This window comes from Megalobrama amblycephala, linkage group LG1 (genome assembly GCF_018812025.1).
Source record: "Megalobrama amblycephala isolate DHTTF-2021 linkage group LG1, ASM1881202v1, whole genome shotgun sequence".
NCBI lineage: Eukaryota > Metazoa > Chordata > Actinopteri > Cypriniformes > Xenocyprididae > Megalobrama > Megalobrama amblycephala.
The window spans coordinates 42189946-42211578 of record NC_063044.1 but is presented as its reverse complement, the minus strand read 5'-3'; the positions used below and the strand labels follow the sequence as shown (position 1 = coordinate 42211578).

Genomic DNA, 21633 nt, shown 5'->3' with positions numbered 1-21633 from the left:
AGGTTTAGAGGGTGAGTGTACCGAAGGCCTGCTAGTGACAGCTGTGCAGGTAAACCTCACTCCCCGGGCCTCAAGAGGTGCACTAGTGACTGACACTAGAAGCTGCAGTCTTTAGCATCCTTGTTAGTGCGGCCACCTCCCATCCCAGAAACAGCAGTTCTAATCCTGCTCAGAGCGGTGCGAGTAGAACTGAAGGGGTTACATTGATGCAGTGACCCAGGTGGGAGTGAGGTTTAGAGGGTGAGTGTAACGGAGGCCTGCTAGTGAGAGCTGTTTGAGTAAACTTGATTTCCATGGCCTCAATAGGCGCACTAGTGATTAATGCTAGAGGCTGTGGTCTTTAGCTTCCTTGTTAACGCGCCCACCTCCCATGCCGGAAACGTCGAATTGAATCTTGCTCAGAGCAGCGCAAGTGGAACTGAAGGGGTTACATTGGTGCCGTGACCCGGATGGGAGTGAGGTTTAGAGGGTGAGTGTAACGGAGGACTGCTAGTAAAAGCTGTGCAGGTAAACCTCACTCCCCTGGCCTCAAGAGGCACACTAGCAACTAACACTAGAAGCTGCAGTCTTTAGCATCCTTGTTAGCACAGTCACCTCCCATTTCGCCAGTACTAATCCTGCTCAGAGCGGTGCGAATAGAACTGAAGGGGTTACATTGGTGCGTGACCTGGATGGGAGTGAGGTTTAGATGGTGAGTGTAACGGAGGCCCACTAGTAAGAGCTGTGCAGGTAAACCTCACTCCCCTGGCTTCAAGGGGAGGCGCACTAGCGACTGCCACTAGAGGCTGCGGTCTTTCGCTTCCTTGTTAACACGCCAGCCTCCCATGCCGGAAACATTGATTTGAAGCAGTGCGAGTAGAACTGAAGGGGTTACATGTACATATACTGTATGTCAACAACTATCTCAACTGTTTCTATTTTTATTTCTCCTGATGAATTTTAAGAGAAACATCTGAGAACTTCTCCTGAGCTAATAAACAGTGACCTCTGAGCTATGTTTTACTCTGGGTTTTGTCAAAGACCAATAATGTTGCTGCTTAAAAGTCATGAACACTTTTGTGTCTGTGCTTGGCTTTACATCCCAATCAAAGCTTTTTAAACCTTCCTGTGCTGTTATTACTTGAAAGGTGATTGCATGGGAAGCATGGATTATTACAACTTCTGTGATTTATACGAATGACACACACACACACACACAAACAGGCACAAAGCTTATTTGGCTGTCCACATTCATGTTGCTAGGAAACAGACTTTTCCATGAAGCTTTTTATTATTTTAGCAATATTGTTTATTTTCATTATTCAGACTTCAATGTTTGTACTGGAGAGCAAAAAAAAAAAAAAAAAAAAAAAAGAAAAAGTAAATTATTTACTGACATATCACATACACACAGATACAAGCATATGAATACAGGAGCTTCCCGTCAACTGGACTTCAGAGCCAAGGGGGAAAAAAATACAGCTTGGCACTTATGAATCATATGAATGCCCAGCAAAATTAAATGTTAAGTATGCAATAATCATTCTATGGTTAGGACGACATTTAGCGACAAATCATTTCACAGAGATCGTGCAGAAAATAAAAGTAATGCTCACCCACACGACAGGAAATAAAATTCTGGATGGAGCTCATTACCTCTGATTCCATTCGGGCCCTTCAGGTCGTACTGCATGTGATTACGCTAATTTCTAATGCTGCTACCAATCAGCCAGATTCCTCATATTTTCCTCAGTGTACGGTGGGTGCATCATAATACAAGATCTTTTTCTTAACCAGGTCATTTTGATGTCTGTCACAACTATATGAAAGTTACACATTGTGGCTCCATACTGGTGTGTTTCTCACAACAAAGTGATTACTGTATATCAAGTAAACATGGAGCTGAAATATAACAGCTCACTCTCGTCTTAGTGAAAGTCTTCATTCTTCTGGATGATTAAGCATGACAAATATTTAATCAATAATTTAACATTATTGTTTGTTTTTTGTAGTTTGTCACGTTCCAGGCTGTCAGTTCTCAATTTATTTGATTAGCTTTCACACAGAGCATGCAGTATTAGCATTGGGCAATATGTGGAAATTCGTCTGCCACAGACGAAACCCAGAGCTGCACAACTAATACACTAAATCAAAATGTAAAAGGTAATATTTATAGTAATATATTCAATATTTATATTCATATAAATAGTTATTTGGTTTCTATCACACAGTTAGGACTGAATTATTGAGCTAGCAAAACAATGCATTTTGGTTTTGCTTCAGAGCATGAAGGACATACTCGCTTATACACATCTGAGATGATGCGATTCAATAAAAAGGTTGTGGTGGAGAAACCCCCCCCCACCTCTTCCTCCTTTTAAAATGATGACAAATTGTCCTTTCTGTGTGAGCTGCGGTCTGTGGTTGGCTTGACAATGCAAAATTAAATGTTTTCTTATTTGCTGTTATGATCAACTCAAATTAGTGTACATGATTAGATACTACCAAGACAAAAAAGCTATTACAAACTGTCTGATCTAACCAATACAACCATATTTTATTCAACCCCACTTGTATTGTATTAAGCAGCCATTTTGGTTTGCTGGTGTTGCTAATAGTATGTGCAGCACTTAACCATAGTTTTTATCTGTTCATAGTTATAATTCTTTCTTTCTTTCTTTCTTTCTTTCTTTCTTTCTTTCTTTCTTTCTTTCTTTCTTTCTTTCTTTCTTTCTCTTGTACAATTTGTATGACAGAGATGGCATATAATGTCTTTTACACACAAAATATAAGCATAATCATATAAGAATAATTAAATTAGTTAAAAAAAAACTATAAATAAATGACAAAAGGTAACAATACATCTCTGAAACCTTATAACAGAGATGTAATTTTTAAAATGAGCAGTAATATACGAGTAATAATACAGTAATATAAAAGATCTCCCAAGAATCTGTGCCTGACATTTGGATCTTATTCCACATAATCGTTTTTCAAATGTTTCCATAGATCTTACACAGGCTGTAATCAGGGTCACCTGTGATGTGAATAAGGAAGGGACACTCTGCACAGCTTTGTATCATTTGCATAATATTAATGAGTGAGTATCTGGGTTACAGGTATTACTTCTCTTTGGCGCTAATGAAGGAGACAAACAGCTTCCTGAAAACCTAATGATGGCAGTCACACAGCCCAAGGCACTTGCACTACGCACTTCAGAGTCTCATAGGATGCTGACTAAACCCTGTCTAGTCCCGCTGCTAGTTAGGAAAACAATGGACTGTGTTATTGACCGCTGCTAGTTACATCTGGCCAACAATCACCCTCACATATAGTATAAATAACATTAGCGAAGAAGGGTACATCAAATCAAGTGCAAAACAATAATTTAGTTCAGTTCTGCACGTAACAGGTGTTTTTTTTCCCCCTCCTAGACAGAAGAGGTGCAGTCATTAAAAATAAAGCAGCTCATATTTTAGGAGCAGCTGTGATAAACAGACATGTTCGGTTGCTATAGAAACCTCAAGGTTCATATGCCCATCATTACGTTTGGCTTTGAAATCAGTCGAAAAAAGAAATCAAAACAAGACAGACCGAGAGGATGGATGAAAAACAATCAACTTTGTTTACCTACAGCAGTGAACCCATTAACCACATACATGTCTGTGGACATAACTTTGATCATATGGCATTGAATGGTCATGCAACCCAAGACACAAAAAGTCGCTTCCATGCTCAAAGGGATGTCTTTACAGGTATTTAGAGCAGTAAACATGTCCAGATAGGCTAGAAAAACATGTTCTGTTCTTGTAGCACTGCTGGAGAAGTGCTGGAAAACATTTTAGTCGTGATATATTTATAGCCTCTGGTTTTAGGACTTCCTTTGCCTTTTCGTAAAGATCAAACTGCCTTGCATTATCGTTCTTATTTAACCACAGAGACCAAACCCCTTTATCTTTGCTGCCTGGAAATTGTCTAAAAAAACTGGCCTGAATGGAAAAGAAAAAGCCTTGTGATACTGCATTGAGCCAGAATGTAATTGTTGCATGATCCGCACAAAGGCCTTCTTGTACTGAATTGTTAACACCGATAAAATTGAAATGTGATAGAGCAAGGTGTCGAGATTGAGTCATTCTCAAAGCATGAATGTACTATAAATGTAGCAGGCATTCAAGAGCTAAATGAGTCACTGGCCTCTTCATGGATATCTGATATCCCACCATCTGTTAAGATCTGGGGGAAGTTAATAGATCAATACAAAATGCTAAACATTAAGAACATTCAAACAATAGCCTCCGTTTGTTATTTTGTTGCATTAACCTCGGCTGTATCACTCTTAAAAATAATGGTTGTTAAAGCAACCACGAAATTTAACTTTATGGGTGCAATTTCATTCCTGTATTGTTTGAGACCAGTTGGGATAGGACATATTGAAGTGATTATCCTTTTTAACTCGCCATTAGTTTACACACCTGGTAAATCCACATTTGACAGGTTGATCATGGGTGAAAACCGCAAAGACATTTTCAAAATTAATAAAGTGCAGCCGCTTTCTCAGTATTGTTGGTTGGGGAAAGGAAATTAATCAAAAAAACATGAATTGCTGCTTCTTCTAGTTAAAGGCAGATAGTAAATTATAAAATGTGTACACTACTGTTCAAAAGTCTGGGGTAAGTTATCTGTGAGTGAGTTTTATCAACTTTTACAAGTACAATTTTTTATTGTACTATTTTATTCTATGACTGTGTTACATCTGTTTTCAATAAATCTGTCCATGTGTACTTTGAATAAATGTGTTGCCAGTGTTGTGTGAGAAGGTTCCCTTAGTGCTGTCAAACGATTAAAGGAGCCCTAGATTATGTTTTTAAAAGATGTAATATAAGTCTAAGGTGTCCCCTGAATGTGTCTGTGAAGATTCAGATCAAAACACCCCATAGATTTTTTTTAATTAATTTTTTTAACTGCCTATTTTGGGGCATCATTATAAACGCGCCGATTTTATGCTGTGGCCCCTTTAAATCCCGTGGTCAACGCCCACAGAGCTCGTGCTTGCCTTGAACAGTGCATAAACAAAGTTTACACAGCTAATATAACCCTCAAAATGGATCTTTACAAAGTGTTCGTCATGCATGCGGCATGCATGCGTCGGATTATGTGAGTATTGTATACTGTTATATTGTTTACTTCTGATTTTGAATGAGTTTGATAGTGCTCTGTGGCTAACGGCTAATGCTACACTGTTGGAGAGATTTATAAAGAATGAAGTTGTGTTTATGAATTATACAGACTGCAAGTGTTTAAAAATGAAAATAGCGACGGCTCTCTTGTCTCTGTGAATACAGTAATAACCGATGGTAACTTTAACCACATTTAACAGTACATTAGCAACATGCTAACGAAATATTTAGAAAGACAGTTTACAAATATCACTAAAAATATCATGTCATCATGGATCATGTCAGTTATTATTGCTCCATCTGCCATTTTTCGCTATTGTTCTTGCTTGCTTACCTAGTCTGATGATTTGGTTGTGCACATCCAGACGTTAATACTGGCTGCCCTTGTGTAATGCCTTTTATAATGTTGGAAACGTGGGCTGGCATATGTAAATATTGGGGGCGTACACCCCGACTGTTACGTAACAGTCGGTGTTATGTTGAGATTCGCCTGTTCTTCGGAGGTCTTTTAAACAAATGAGATATATATAAAAAGGAGGAAACAATGGAGTTTGAGACTCACTGTATGTCATTTCCATGTACTGAACTCTTGTTATTTAACAATGCCACAATAAATTCAATTTTTCATTCGAGGGCACCTTTAAAAGCCTTTTAGCCCTGGTTTCACAGACAAAGCTTAAAGGTGCCCAAGAATGCTTTTTCACAAGATGTAATATAAGTCTAAGGTGTCCCCTGAATGTATCTGCGAAGTTTCAGCTCAAAATACCCCATAGATTTTTTTTAACTGCCTATTTTGGGGCATCATTAACTATGCACTGATTTTTTTAGCGCGCCGCCCCTTTAATTCGCGTGCTCCCTGCCACACGAGCTCTCGATTATATTACAGCACATTTACAAAGTTCACACAGCTAATATAACCCTCAAATGGATCTTTACAAGATGTTCGTCATGCATACTGCATGCATGCTTCGAATTATGTGAGTAAAGTATTTATTTTTAAGTATTTATTTTTATGTTTATATTTGATTCTCTATGAGTTTGAGGCTGTGCTCCGTGGCTAACGGCTAATGCTACACTGTTGGAGAGATTTATAAAGAATGAAGCTGTGTTTATGAATTATACAGACTGCAAGTGTTTAAAAATGAAAATAGCGACGACTCTTGTCTCCGTGAAGTCAGTAAGAAATGATGGTAACTTTAACCACATTTAACAGTACATTAGCAACATGTTAACGGAACATTTAGAAAGACAATTTATAAATATAACTAAAAAATATCATGCTATCATGGATCATGTCAGTTATTATTGCTCCATCTGCCATTTTCGCTGTTGTTCTTGCTTACCTATCTGTTGATTCACCTGTGCAGATCCAGACGTTACTGGCTGCCCTTGTCTAATGCCTTTCATAATGTTGGGATCATGGGCTGACATATGCAAATATTGGGGGCGTACACCCCGACTTTTACGTAACAGTCGGTATTATGTTGAGATTTGCCTGTTCTTCGGAGGTCTTTTAAACAAATGAGATTTATATAAGAAGAAGGAAACAATGGAGTTTGAGACTCACTGTATGTCATTTCCATGTACTGAACTCTTGTTATTCAACTATGCCGAGGTAAATTCAAATTTTGAATCTAGGGCGCTTTTAAAGGTGCAATGTGTAAAATTTGGGAGGATCTATTGACAGAAATGCAATATAATATACATAACTATGTTTTCAGTGGTGTATAAAGAGTGTTTTTATTACCTTGAATGAGCCATTTCTATCTCATACAGCGTGGGTCCCCCTCCATATCAAGTCACCATTATGTGCAGGCATGTTTCTACAGCAGCCCTAAACGGACAAACTGCTCTACAGAGCGTGTTTAGTCGCTATGTTGTTCTTCTAAAACCTTTGTGTTTTTAGAGGCTGCGTGCATCGTCACTACGTTGAATATGCACAAAGTAGTAGTAGTAGGCGTTTGGATTATTAGAAGAAACCTCATTGCTTCACACAGGATACTCTGCTGTCTCAGACGACGACATCTTTGTGTTGTGTCAGCCAGACGGCCACCATAGCTTCTCCGAAAGGGAGGGGTGTGCGCCGTTAGTTGTAGTTCGCAACCTCACTGCTAGATGCAGCTAAAATTTACACATTGCACCTTTAAGCCTAGTCCCAGATTAAAATGCATGTTTGAGCTGTTTTAACTGAAATCAACTTGCACTGACATATTGTAATTTATGTCGGTGCCATTATTTTGTCTCAAGATGCACACCAGTAATGTTTTTTTTTTTTCTAAGGCACGTTTATAAAAGCTACGTAAATGTCCTAATTGAATTGAGACCTAATCCTAGCTTAATCTAAGCCCTGTCTGTGAAACCAAGCCTTAGTTTTAAATGGGAGCTTTAATTTTTAAAAGTGTGCTCTCATGGTACAGACTCACCTGTGTACAATGGTGCCAGAGCGGCGTGCGAGCGTCGGGGGACTCCCTCCAGCGCTGGTGCTGGCCGGTGGCTCCCTCCTGGCCCTCAGGGACTGGCTCCTCTGCACCTGCCTGAGCACACTGCTCTTCAGATCCAGCAGTGTCGACATGCTCGTTCACTGTCTGCAGAAAATACCACACATTGCATCAGTTACGCCATAGGAGAGGTGGAAAGGTGACAGAATGTGGGGCCATTATCATAGAGCACTTCTCAGAAAGGGGGGAGAGGGGAAACAATTAACCCAGCGTCCACCTCTTGGGCCGACCATTGGCTGTGCTCGCAACAGGCACGATGAGTAATTACAGGCATCATTCCTCCCTCTCGTAATCCAGTTATAAACACGCTTTGCATAGGGCGCATGCGGCTGCTGTCCAGTGTTAATTGACGTACGTGTCAGGCGCATTTGTCTTCTGCCACAGAAAGCGGTCATCTGTGTGAGAAGCGAAGCATGCAATTACTCTCAATGTCAAGACTGCAGCAAATTTTTCACCCCGACAGCTCAGATGTGGTGCAGATGGAGATTGTGAGAGTTCAGCAAAGGCTCTTAATACAGTTATGACTGGAACCACAGGCTTAAACTCAAGGCCCTTAACCTGAGTCTGAGAGCACAGAACAGCCACTTCTAGGTACGGACTCACTGGGTACATGATTCATTAGTGAGCCACATTCGCTCACATCTTTGGGAAAAGCAACGGCTCTATTCAGAGAAATAATCAAGGGGGGCGGGGGAGCGGGGTGTAAGAGACTGACAGAATGAGTGAAGGAGAATAATTTTGATTGAGATGTCACATGCAGATGTACAAATGGTTCTTTCAGCTCATGACAGTTTGCCTTTGTCAAATCTCTAAATGTTACGAGGAGGAGTTCTGAATCCCTCTGTCATATCAGTTGTTTTCTATGCAATGACTGTTTACTCTGAGATATAGCATATCCCTGGTGCATTACGTCATAATACTACATCGGATTGTCAGGTTTTTGGAGTTAGGGTATATTTTCTGAAGATTTTGCATTTTAATTCACCGTAAACCAGTTTAGACCAGTTTATATTGCAACATCTATGCTGGATATTGCAGTCCAGCTTGACTAAGTCTTGGATACAGCATGAAGGTGCCTCAAAACACCTTGCACTGGTGAAAAAGATGCAATAAACTCATAATAAATAAATAACAAATAAATTCATGCTGGTTACCAGTTGCAGGGTTGCCAGGTTTTCACAACAAAACCCGCCCAATTGCTACTCCAAACTAACCAAAAATAAGCCCAATCCTCCAGTTAAAATTTACATTCCATACATACATTATCATGTTATTTGGGGTCGCTTAAACCCGTGGACATGAAAAACAACCCACAGCAACAGTGTTAAAGTAGCCCAATTCCTTGGGTAAACCGCAGACTTTGCAACACTGACCATTTTATCTAGTTTAGGCCATTTGCAAGGTTGTTTTGTATCCAACCCACCTGAAAAAAAAGCATCTTAGCCTAAGGATTCAATCCTGCTCCTAGAGGACCACTTTCCTGCATATTCCTGAAGACCTTAATTAGCTGGTTCAGGTGAGTTTAATTGGGGTTGGAGCTAAACTTTGCAGGACAGTGGCCCTCCACTAGCAGGATCAGGCTCCCCTGTCTTAGCCCATGCTGGTTGCACAACTGAACTTTTCCCAGAATGAGTCCGATACTGATACTTTCATTTTCAGTACTTGCCGATACCTGTAATTTCGTTGCATTTTCATTTTTAAAAATATTGGGCAGAGAACCAAAAGAATATGAATCAAATTAGTTTGCTTAGCAAACAAATATTTCCTTCATTATTTATTTTCACACAAAATAAATTATACCTGTTAAAATGTATTGTATGAGCTACTGTTACTTTCACTGTTAATATTATTGCTGTTAATCATATTTTATCTTTAATTTAATAGCACAGTAAATATTTAGAGCTGCTACAGCAGGGCTCAACATTAAGGATTTTTTTTTTTTTTACTGTCCTGGTTGGGCCAGTGGTTCAAATTTTTAGATACCAGTGAAGCATGACAATTTTCAGGTACAGAAATTGAATAAGGTATACAAATGTAAAATAACACTGCATAGTCTTCACTGTATAAAATAAATATAGATTAATCATTATTAAAGTTACAAAAGTTATTCAGTCAAGAGCAGTGAGTGATTTTTCTCTTTATCTTTTGTTGTTAGATTAACATTGAGGACAAAGACAGCAGTAGGTTTATTAGGATGCTGTCACTTTAAGAGCTGCACATATCCAACATACTTTTACACATGCGTATTCTTTCTCAACTGTTAACGCTTACTTAAGACATGTAACGCATAACGCGTGTGTGTGGGTTATATGCTAGCTTCACAGTTCTTACCCAGCGCTGTTTTGTGGGTTCTTGGCTTTGTTCTGTCGACCAGTTTATCACCGCTATATGGTGGACACTGAAAAGGAGCTCTGGTGATCACAACACTTGTTTTATTGAACATTTGGAGGTGAACATCATGAATTGGCCACAGCCGATTAAAGAGTGCATCTCATCTCTCTCTTCACTATCACAACTGCCGCAAAGACTGTTCTCTCTCATGATCTAAATCGCGAGGTGCTGTTCTCGTGATAGTAGCCCCCAAATACTAGAACATTATATATAACCTTTAATTTCGCTCCCTACACTACTATGTTTCACAAGGACACTTGCCTATATGGGCATTTTGACTAAATTTTGTGTGAATTTGTCCATTCAAGCACAAGAAGACATGAAAGAGAACTCAGTTTAATGGGTTATTTGCATGCTGTCTGAGAGGCAGCTTTCTGGGTGCGTGCTTCAGATGTTTTACACGTGCAGCATGGTATAGTTGTTTTTTTTTTTGTATCGGAGCATTTTAATGAGTAAGAGTACACAAGCGCAGTGTCGGGCCTGAAACTTTGCCAAACTCAATGACTGAAGATCACACGCCATCCAGACTTTAAAGTTGTTCTGAACACAACAAACTCATGCATGAAACATGCAGCTTGTTGCTAGAAGATGCCTGACAAATGAAAACAATGTGGTGTAAAATCAGCTCAAATTATCAAATTATATGTTTGAAATCCTAAACTAGCGTCAACTTGTCCACTCCAGACTGCAAATCAGGGCAAAAATCTGGGCAAAAGTGGTATAATGTATTCCCACCTTTGGTTTGGTTTGGTTTATGATCATGTCTGGTTTCTCTCAGCTTGATTAATCCTGCAAGACATGGGAAGAGGATGTGTTTGCTTTTCACCTTCCTTTAATCTGACCAGACGTGCATTAAGAAATGTTGAAAGATGAGACAAAGCAAAGCAGTCTATCAAACTCCCAGCATCTTTCTCGACTGCCTCCACAGAGCAGATTCCACCAGTCGCTGTGCTGGAATCGAGCGTAATGCGCATAGAAGGGCACCACAGTGCGTTCACCTGAATTCTCAGCTCTTGCTGGTGGCAATTAGCACCAGGCCACCGAGCAGCTGCTTCCCAGGTGAACTCATTTCAATTACGCACTTCGCCACCTGAATTGAATGTCACTCCGTCTCAGTCATCAGCTCCCATGAAAGGCGAGAACTGACATGCTACCAAACACAAGACAACAGCTGCCAAGGGAACGTTGCCATGGCCGGGAGAAGGAACATCAGCTCCTTCTCACCAGGTCGTCCCCGCTGAGTTGCTGTCCCTCGCAAAGGCTCTTAGGCCACGTGAATGACACCGCTGCTCAATAGAGATGGTAAGCCTGGCAGTCAAAGGCTTCTCCGTTGGGGACGGCGGGGTCTCTATGGTAACGGTTGAGCGAGAGGAACGGCCAATGCAGGTACACAGGATTCAACAAAAGCTGCACAAATCAAGCTCTTGTTTTGCTTATATCACCTTTTGTTGGGGCATTTGAGCTGGCAACACTGAGCAGAGGATTCTGGGAAAGATTCAACATCATCTTCTATTCCTAAACTTGAAAGTAAAAGTTAAGAGCGCCCCCAGCAGATAAGCAATATTGCTGATATGCTTCTCTCCTTAGCTTCAGGTTTATCGATTTCAATTTCGCCAATTGCTACCAAATTGTTTTATTGATTTCATAATCTTCTTTTACATAGATTCCCACTCTCATTCATATACAAAGGCTGAACGACTGCTTTGGCATATGGATTTTCATTCTCATTCATAGAGATGAGTTAACCTTCTGATCTTTGTCAAGTAAAATGAGGCAAGGCTGCTGTATAATGCTTTCGCCAGTCTGACACACAAGCCTCACCAGTGCCTGTTCCTCAACCTTCATTTATTTGTGGCAAATTCTTTCTAACAAGATATGTCATCCCAAGAAGACCTTTCAGACTACAATGAGGTTTTTCAGGTCAGTATTTACCCGTTTTATGTGAGATGTGAGCCTCTACTAGCCATATGTCACTAAATAGACCATGTTGTATGATTCTGGCTTCATCAGAGAGCAAATAAAGTTCTGTATTGCATTACTTTGGAGATATTTCAAAATAAATCTTATGTGCTGGGAACATATGAATGCTCTTTACCCTATTTTCTATTTATTCTCTCTACCCACTAATCCAACAGGAATACTGTTTTCATAATAATTTATGATGGCGGGCCCTGTGATTGTCATTGACGCAATCACCGCTCTCTTCTCTCACAATGAAGTCTTTCTGGATAAGCACTGAGAGACGGCCCATAACCGTGTCTCCTGTATTTCATAAATTGGAGAAATGTCAAGTGTCCTTCTCATTATGAAGCTCTGAATGGTGGGGTAAAAGGTTGCCTGTAAGGGTGCCAATTTTTTCACTTCAATAATGAAATGATATACACATAAATTTAATATTTTAACCTGCCTAGCCAGAATGTAATCCAATCAAATCAGACCCACAATTCTTTCCCAAAACGTGTCATCTTTATTGGTTGTGTGGGTGTGGAATACCCTGAGTTTCCCCCCCCCAAGTGAGACCTATGAGTCAAAGCAGTTTCTAACCTGACTGACAAAAGACAGACACTGCTGATCAGGGCAGAAGAGGGGCAGAGCTGGTGCTGCAGGTATGTGACATGGGTTTGCTTGTGTTATGCCAAATCAAAAGTGTGACAGCAAAAGACTGCTGACAGCTCCCAGGCTTTCATGACAAAGGCAGTTTCTTTCAGTTTTTCCCCCCTCTGTTTGGCATAAAACAATGTATTCATATAGGGGTGGTTTCCTGGACAGAGATTAAGCCTAGTCCTAGAATAAAATGGCCCTTTAAACCAGATGAACAGAAATTTGCTTTCTCCGTCATGGTTTAAAATAGTCCTAGACTTAGTATAGTCCAGAGTTTAATAAACTGATTTCCTGGAGGAAGACTAGAGCTGCTCCAGGACTAAACTGAGGCTTAAATTAAACCTACCAGGAGGCAGGTTTAACTTCAGATTAACGTTGTGTTTCAAAGAAGACGCATGTATTACTTGGAGATATATATATATATATATATATATATATATATATATATATATATATATATATATATATATATATATATGATATACACTGTATATTATATATAAATATAAATATTGCTTTTCATAAATATAAATAATGCTTTTCACTGGGCTGAATTGGGAGAGTAAATGTTGAAAAAGTGTTATTTTATGCATTTTTTGAGATATGATGAGATATGGAGAGACTTCTTAATGTTTAATGTTCTATTATGTATGTAAAAGTTTTTGTTATGTTAATGTTTTTTGGAGATTACCGTTGTGGTGAAGTGTAGAGCTTGTGCTTGGGTTGAGGACCTGCTAACAAGATTTGCCTTTTTTTTATATAATGAAGCAACCACTATGATAGTGCTTTGGATCAAACCAGTATCATCTCTTTGACTGCCAACATTGATCATCACATGAGTAAATAGTTATGTTTAGTTGCTATGTAAAGACAAAGCAAAAGCATAGGAAATCATGGGATTTTATATATATATAAAAATTCATCTTTTTAAATATAATTCATTACAAACAGATTTCCAGGCATTTTTTTTCACATCTGGTGTTTTTTGCTTGCTTTAAAAGAACTGTCTCATTTAGTAAAGTTTATTTATTTATTTTTGAGATTGCAGTCTTTTTCTGCTGCCATTGTTTTCCTTGGATTTGCTTCTCAGTCCCATGCAATTTTAAGCTTTTCTTGGTTCATTCCATGTTTTACAGGCAACTTCTCTCATGCTAATTCAGATTAGCACAGTTGGTTTTAAATTAATCTAGTTTATTTTAAGTCTGGACTCCATAGACCAGGTTTTAGTAATCTGTACTTAATCTGTGTTTCAGAAAGCCATTTTTTAAGCCACGATTAACTATTCTAGATTAAGGCCTATCCTGGCTTAATTTAAACCCTGTCCGGGAAACCGCCCCATAGTGTTGGGGGTAATGCATAACAAGTTACGTAATCAGATTACTTTTTTCAAGTAACTAGTAATGTAACACATTACTTTTACATTTACAACAATATATCGGAGTCACTTTTTCAAATAACGCAAGTTACTTTTTTTTCCCATTTATTGACTGATAACTCTTCTGTCTCCAAGTTAAGAGAAATCAGGAGAAAGTGCAGAGGCATGGTTATTCTAGACTAGTTCTAGACTAAATGTGGGCATACATTTAATCATTTACTTCTTCTCCAGTATCCTATTCTTCTGTATTCCAGAATAGCAGCACAGCTGAAGGGTTTGTTTGAGCTGCGCCCTCTACTGTACAGGCGTGAATTTGCATTTCCTTCAGCCTGATGCTTATTCATTTCACTTTTGGTGTGAAAGGGCCTTTACATTTGCCAAAAATAGAACTTTTTTGTTGTTATAAAAACAAATAAACAAACAGCCCAATCCAGTTGAGAAAAAGTAACACAAAAGTAATGTAACGCATTACTTTACATAAAAGTAACTATGTAACAAAATTAGTTACTTTTTTAAGGAGTAACACAATATTGAAATGCATTACTTTTAAAAGTAACTTTCCCCAACAGTGTTTGTAGTCATCCAGTTTGAAATGTTGACTACAAACTCTGAGGTTATTCAGATTTCCCGTCACGGCGTTCTTTCCATATTTACCATTCTTTGCAGCCTTTAGACACTGCCAACAACAGGCTGGATCCTTTACTGGAAACCCGAAAGTAACTCACTCCCACTAAATGTGACCTATTTGAATTCTTGTACATTTCAACACCAATTATGACTAAAAGTTTGCTAAGAAGCATTTCCTACTAAAGCAAGGCAGTTTTTGACTTTGATCAAGCGTATCCACAGCAGACTGGTGGGAGTGGCCTTGGAGGGCAATATGCCCAGTGCATTATGGGAGTTGAAGTTCACCTACCTATTTGGCAAAAGGGAAGACATCAGCCTTTTCTTGGTTTTCTCTAGTCAGGTAGCACCGATTTCAAAATTTTTCACGACAAGGCTGTATTTATTTGATCAAAAATACATAGTACTGTACTGTGAATTCGGACATACTTCTTTTGTCACATACTGTTTTTCACCTACTATATAGTAATAAGGGAAGTATGCGATTTTGCTGTTTTATGCGGTTGGTTGGTTTGGTGGGGTGTAATTGAGAATGAATGGGGGAAAGTCATGTAAGAGGAGGCAATGTCTCTATCATGCTATGATTGGATATGATTGGTTCGTGCAACAAATCCTGCCTCATGTTTTCGTGCGTGTTCGTGAAATGGTCTGAATAATTAAAATTATGGTGTTAATAGGAGGACTAACTAAAAAGTAAGTAAACAACTCACCCTTTATGTCACATCAAAATCTAACCTGAAATGGCCTGAAAACACAATGACTGTGGGGAGGTTTTAGTGAGCAATCAGCTTGGTGAAATTAAAGGTACATCTTCATGTCTGTTACCAGTGTTTACCAAACTTGATGACTGATCAAAAAAGTTCAGTTCACAAATAAAATATAAGCCTATTGTTTAAATTGTTAATGCCTTAAGTTAATATTTTGGATTAATTATGTTTATTTAACCAGGAAAATGTGACAATATGTGTGTGTGTGTGTGTGTGTGTGTGTGTGTGTGTGTGTGTGTGTGTATATATATATATATATATATATATATATATATATATATATATAAACATTTCAAATTGACAGATGGTGAAATTGCCTTTTAACAGAACATTATTTGCATACAAAGATTTTAAACAGAGGTAGATTTTGAAATTGCTTCTAAATTATTTCAGTATAATGTAAGTCAAAAGGAACATATCTCTGGTTTGATGGGAATTAATTGGTACTTACTACTACTGCTGGGCTGTGGGGGTCCTAAGACAAAAAAAGGTTAGGAAACACTAATGCAGGGCAGATAGCACAGGGGAGGAACTGGGCTCATATCATTACGATCTAGGAGCCGATAAGACCAATAATCCTTCAGCCTGTGATAAAGGTGTATGGGGCCATCAGGGGATCTATGCCAGCTTATTCCCCACTAGGCCATTTTCACAGGGCCAATCTGCAGTGTTGATCAACGTTAATGTCAAGCATAGTACCACAGAGACGTTTCACAATTGGGATCGATCCGACTTGAAGACCTATTGGTCTCTCTGAAATGAAACTAAATAAGAATAGCTATAGTTCTGTCTGTCCAAGATGCATTTGAGCGTTGACGTTTGCACTCACCATGTGATGGAACAAATCAGATAGACGTCCAGTGACACAGTCTTTTACTCTGAGTGTGTTGTGTAACTGGATGCTAAACAATGACAGAAGTGAAATATTAGCCCTGTTCCAAAACCTAGTGAGCTGCTTCATTGCCTACATAGGCAACTTGCCTCTAAGGCAGCATCCTAACCATCATGGCACATCAAATGATTTTAAAACCTCTCCACATAAGCCAAGCACACACTACAAGACTGAAAATATCTCCCTGCAGGCACTAAAAGTCTCCTGGTGTGCGCACACTATACAAGTGATCGCTGACTAGGTGCGTTCTTCTCCCTGATCCTTGAATACATTCTCACACAAACTTGAAGGCATACAAACGGGACAGCTGATACTTGACAACATGTCAACATGCAGTCATCTCAAGTCAGCTTGTTAGATGAACTTCATTGGCTGACGAGCACTGTGATCTGTGACTATTTGGTGCAAACTAGTCATCAGCATAAATCAATCAACATGTTTGAGTCCTGTACTGTGTATTTAGCTATAGGCAGCAATTTAAATAGCCCTCTCTATAGGAGACTGGACACACACAACTGATTTAAATGGAGTTTGATATTGTTGCTGAGGTAACACTGCAATATACTTAAGCATAAAGTAATCACATCATTCTCTATCTCTCGCTGCTCAACCTTCAAATACTTGGTCAGAATTTGCTGCTGCAGTTGCAGCGCACTTTCAGAAACCCTCCACCTTCCCCAGCTCCACCTGTCTAGATCTGGTATGGGTAATTCATGTACGCTATATTGTACAGAAGCAGCATGTCTTACTTTCTCACAGCAGCGTGTCATGTATGCAGGGCCTAAAATTAACACTCGCCAAATGCGAGTAAAAATTGGTGTTGGCGAATATATGAAATTGTGTCAGTCGCCAGTAACAATTTTTTAACTCTAACAATGTTGTGAGAACAAGAACGTGAACGCTCTGTACAAGTTTTGAACCTTTCCAATGTAAATAGGCACTTTAAGCAACAGCCGTTGATGGAAATGCCAACTGCAGTAGCTAAAGAACGCAAAAAAATGGCTAAGCAACAACAAAGAGGACGAGTAACGGATCATTTAATCATTTGACATAGTAAAAAATGAATTACATTTAAATAAAAGCAAGCGAATTACATTCATATTCAATTAAAATGGCACAAAACCATAAAACATAACATTTACTTACCTAATCTCTCACGTTTTATCAGTTACAGTAGAAAGTCACGAAGTAGCAGTTAAATTTGCGCATGCACAACGGCACTGTTGCCGTTGTATCAGCAGCTGCTGCTTAAAGTCCCTAATATTTAAGCGCTGGAATACGCGAAAGGGAATTCGTAACTCATGCGCTCTGTGGGAAGTTTAAACATGTTTAGACAACCCTGAAAGGCGTGTCTCACAGCAAAGTTGAGCTCTCTTTCATGCCTTCCTGTGCTTCAATAGACAAATTCACTCAAAATTATAACAAAAAAATGCCCATCCTGGTGAGTATCCTAGTAAATAGTTGGGCTGGAACAATAAATCGCTGCTATAAATCGAGAAATTATTTTGGATTTAATTTTCCGAATGCATCGCGATTCTCGCTCTAATCAATTCTGAGCTTTGTTTTTTAACAGCAGTGCATTCTTTAGAAACAGCCTATAAAATAATCATTCATGAAGTTTGAAAAAGTTGAAGCGAATTACAATGGGCTGTTTACATTTATCTCGTGTCATAAAAGCATTCTGAGGTGCAAGTACATTCTCAGACTCAGCCGAACGCATGAGCGCTCTTCTTCATGAGCATTTGAGCGCGAGGTTAAAAACTAGCCTAGAGCGCCATCTGCTGTTAAAAACTAAGCTCAGAATTGATTCGAGAGAGAATCATGATGCATTTGGAAAATCTCAGAATTGATTCAGAATCATTTCTCAATTTATTGCAACATTTATTGTCCCAGCCCTAGTAAATAGTCGGTTATGTCTTTAAGTGCACACAAACACAAAACGCGCAATCTGTGTGTGAATACAGTCTTAAAGTGACAGCATCCTAATAACCCTGCTACTGTCTGCAATTTTAATGTTAATCAAACAACAAAGGACAAAGAAAAAAATCACTCACTGCTCTTGAACTTTTACAAAAAGTCCACTTCATAGCATAATATCATTGGAAATTTACCATGTGATGCTTATTTCATACGACAGAATAAAACAACAACATTACAGATTTATGTTAACATTTACAGTCATGGTTTTAACAGGCCACTGTTAGAATAAGAGTGGAATACTTATAAGTACTCAAATCAACAGCAACTTTCAAGAAGCCTTTTTAAATGAAGCAGTAAATGTCACTCTACTAAAGTGGAACAGCTGATTATTGGCTAAAATAAAGGGTAAATGATGACGATCCATCATGATTTTAGAGAGGGATGAGAAATGGATGGACATTTGCAAGCTAACAGCTCTAATAAAATACAGTTTAACTTCAAATTAAAGGATTATTAAATTCTGAAACGGCATCTGACTGCAGCACATTAAAACACATAGTCGCTGGAATTAAAGTAAGACAATTCCACTTGTCTTTCTATAGCTGTACTGAGACGTTTACAGCAACTCACAGAAAGACAGATGAGAGAATGGAGTGCTGTCTTTCACCTGTGGCAGGAAGCTCTGCTCACACGTCTGCTCGAGCCCCCATTAAGAACAGCACAGATTTAAACTGTCAATCAGAGACCAAAGGGAAGTCTGCCGAGCTTTCACATTCAATTACACTGGGACAAGCTCATGTCTGAGCGCTTGCTTCTCTATGGAAGAAGACTTATTTTTCATATTGATACCTCAATCTTGTATACGATATTTCTGAGTTCTCAACCATTTATTAAATGAATACAAGGATAAACCTTTATTACAATTATAGAAAATTTATGAATTCATTTCCACTCACATTCATTTCACTAAAATCATCAAAACACTGTTATGAATATATGTCAAGGTCCAATTTTCCATTTAATTCTAAAGCATTTTTTTCTATAAGATTTTTTTTTTTTTTGCATTGTACTGAAAAGTTTTTGCACTGTGTTTAAATGAATATACTACATTTGATTTATAATTTGCTGCTTGGATTGTCAACCATATCTTCTGTCTATATGTGTTGTTGTCTTGGAAACTAACTCCCTTGTGCACCATCAACACTCTGGGGCAAAATTGAATACGTGTTCGCATTTAAATGAACATTTTTATAGTTACTCTAAGTTATCCAGAAACACATCTTTCAATTATTCCTGCATTATTTCTACATTTGGTAGCTGAAACTTGCACATATTTAAAATTTCTGATTTGGAAAACAAAATATTTTTAGATTGTGGGGCTGTTTTATACTATTTAATTCATTATAATTTACAATCTGGACAACTGAACATGATATGGAACACTGCATCACCTAATACACCAACAAAACACATAAAACCATAATTCATTTACTTTTATCTAGTGACTGCTCTTTGAATATGACAGAAGCAAGATGATGGTTCAGCTTCTGGGCAATTTTTTTTTTTCTTCTTCTTTTCATTGTCAGTCAATCTAGACAAAAAAGCGCCCTCTGAGAGCCACCCATTACATCTGTTGAGACATAGCTACAGGTGTTTAACTATAAGACATAAACAGAGATCTGAAAGCAGCAACATTAAATCAAATGCTTTAAAATCTCAAGCAATTCTTTAATGCATCTAAAACGCAATTCAAAGCCACAATAAGACATTAAGCAGACTAAAATACAAATATTGTGATTTAGTTTAGTAGAGAAATCCTGTAACAACATGAGTGAGGTATATAAAGCAAGACTAAACAACATATACACTTGTACTCTCAGAAAATAGATTAAGCTAGTAGCCTAATATTTCCCGCTGATGCTTATTAGTCTATAATTCCCAATGTTAAATTAATGAATATCATTAACGCTGCACAATGCACGCATAAATCCATAGAAATGTGTCTCACCTGTGGATTTCTCATTCACTGCTGTGCGATGCGCGCGCGACTGTTTCCGTGCGTCTCAGACTTTTCTTCTCCCATCGAAATCTACGCAACTGGTTGGTGGTATATCTCTTTAAGACGGGAGATGTCAACTAAGCAGTAAACGTTAATTTGTCCTCATCTGATGACAGGAAAACGTTTTAATTTCTCCGAGACGTTTCCGTCTGCTCTCGTGCGCACCGGTATAATCCATATATGGTAAAGGGAAGTGCAAGACTACTTTGCATGCCTCGAGCTGTTGCTGAGGGGCTGTCAGCCGCTTTGCCAAGAAAAAACGGCTTTGCCGTGTTTTATACTGTTACAGAACAAGAGTCTATTTCTTTTTTTATGTGTAGTCCAGGTGATATAACATTAAATAAATGACAAACATATCATAGACTTCTATGGAAAACCATAAACAGCAGGTAAAAACGTGCAAAAAGTGTCGATATTTGTAGCTACAGCAAGTCAGCTGCTTTATATAGAGAATAATAGATTCTCTATAATGGTTGCATGAGTGTTGCCTGCCAAACAGATGAATATCACAATTTGGACAGCCTACAATTTTATAAATCAGCCTAATAATTGACTCTGCCTTAACTGTGGGTTTTGCATACTGTGCCATTGCATAACTAGGGCAAATTTCACAAAATCTCCATAAAACCTCTAGGCTATTGTTTTCCGAGCTCACAGAAAGAAAGCCACAGCCAAGACTTGGCATTTATGTAGGTCTCCTCTATTTTGTTCCAATTAGACAAACCAGTAGGAGGACGTGCTACCCTGCAGACAGTAGATCTGAGACATTTATTAGTATGAGTAAAACAGAAGCGTGGACCGAGCTCCCAAACAGTGCGGTGACTCATACTGTCACAGACCAAACGTGTGAGAACCTTGTGTTCATGCACATGTGTGTGAGAATATGATGAAACATGATGTTTTTTGGTGCTCGGAGCGAAGGAAAAAAGGCACAGAACAATGAGGAGTTAAAATTACCTCCACTCTTATATGTGTTGTCTCCAGACAGGTTTCATTTAAATGTGCTCATGTGACAGGTTCATATAGATGGTGGTGTTCTTTCAAATTGGCCCACTTCTTGATTAATATAGGCTGATCTTATTGAGCTGTGGTTATTGATTACTGGTCTTTCAACATGGGAAACTAGATTAGAAATAGATTAGTGTCAACATAGCTATTGGACCAGCCAACGTCAGGCTCAACAGACAAATCTGGCAAGCCATTTCAGGAAATTAAATGCAATCTTTGGCAAATGCCAGTTGTTAATTTTGTTTAAAGTCCCACAAAAGGGTTTTTAGGCTCAAGCAGAACCCCAGGTGATTCAGTAACCGGCCATTTTTGTGGAGAGCACTTGGAGTTGGAGACCTACTT

At 38.6% G+C, this 21633-nt stretch overlaps 1 protein-coding gene across 1 annotated transcript in view; it reads right to left on the bottom strand.

Annotated features, from left to right (window-relative positions):
* baiap3 (BAI1 associated protein 3) overlaps window positions 1-20512 on the bottom strand; it is a 62830-nt gene extending 42318 nt beyond the window's left edge. Inside the window, exons 1-2 of the mRNA XM_048193618.1 lie at window positions 20233-20512; window positions 7580-7741 (exon numbers count right to left, since the gene is read on the bottom strand). Of these exons, the coding sequence (XP_048049575.1) occupies window positions 7580-7728 (149 nt within the window). The 5' untranslated portion in view covers window positions 7729-7741; window positions 20233-20512. The remainder of the gene's footprint in view (window positions 1-7579; window positions 7742-20232) is intronic.
* Between the last annotated feature and the right edge of the window lie 1121 nt (window positions 20513-21633).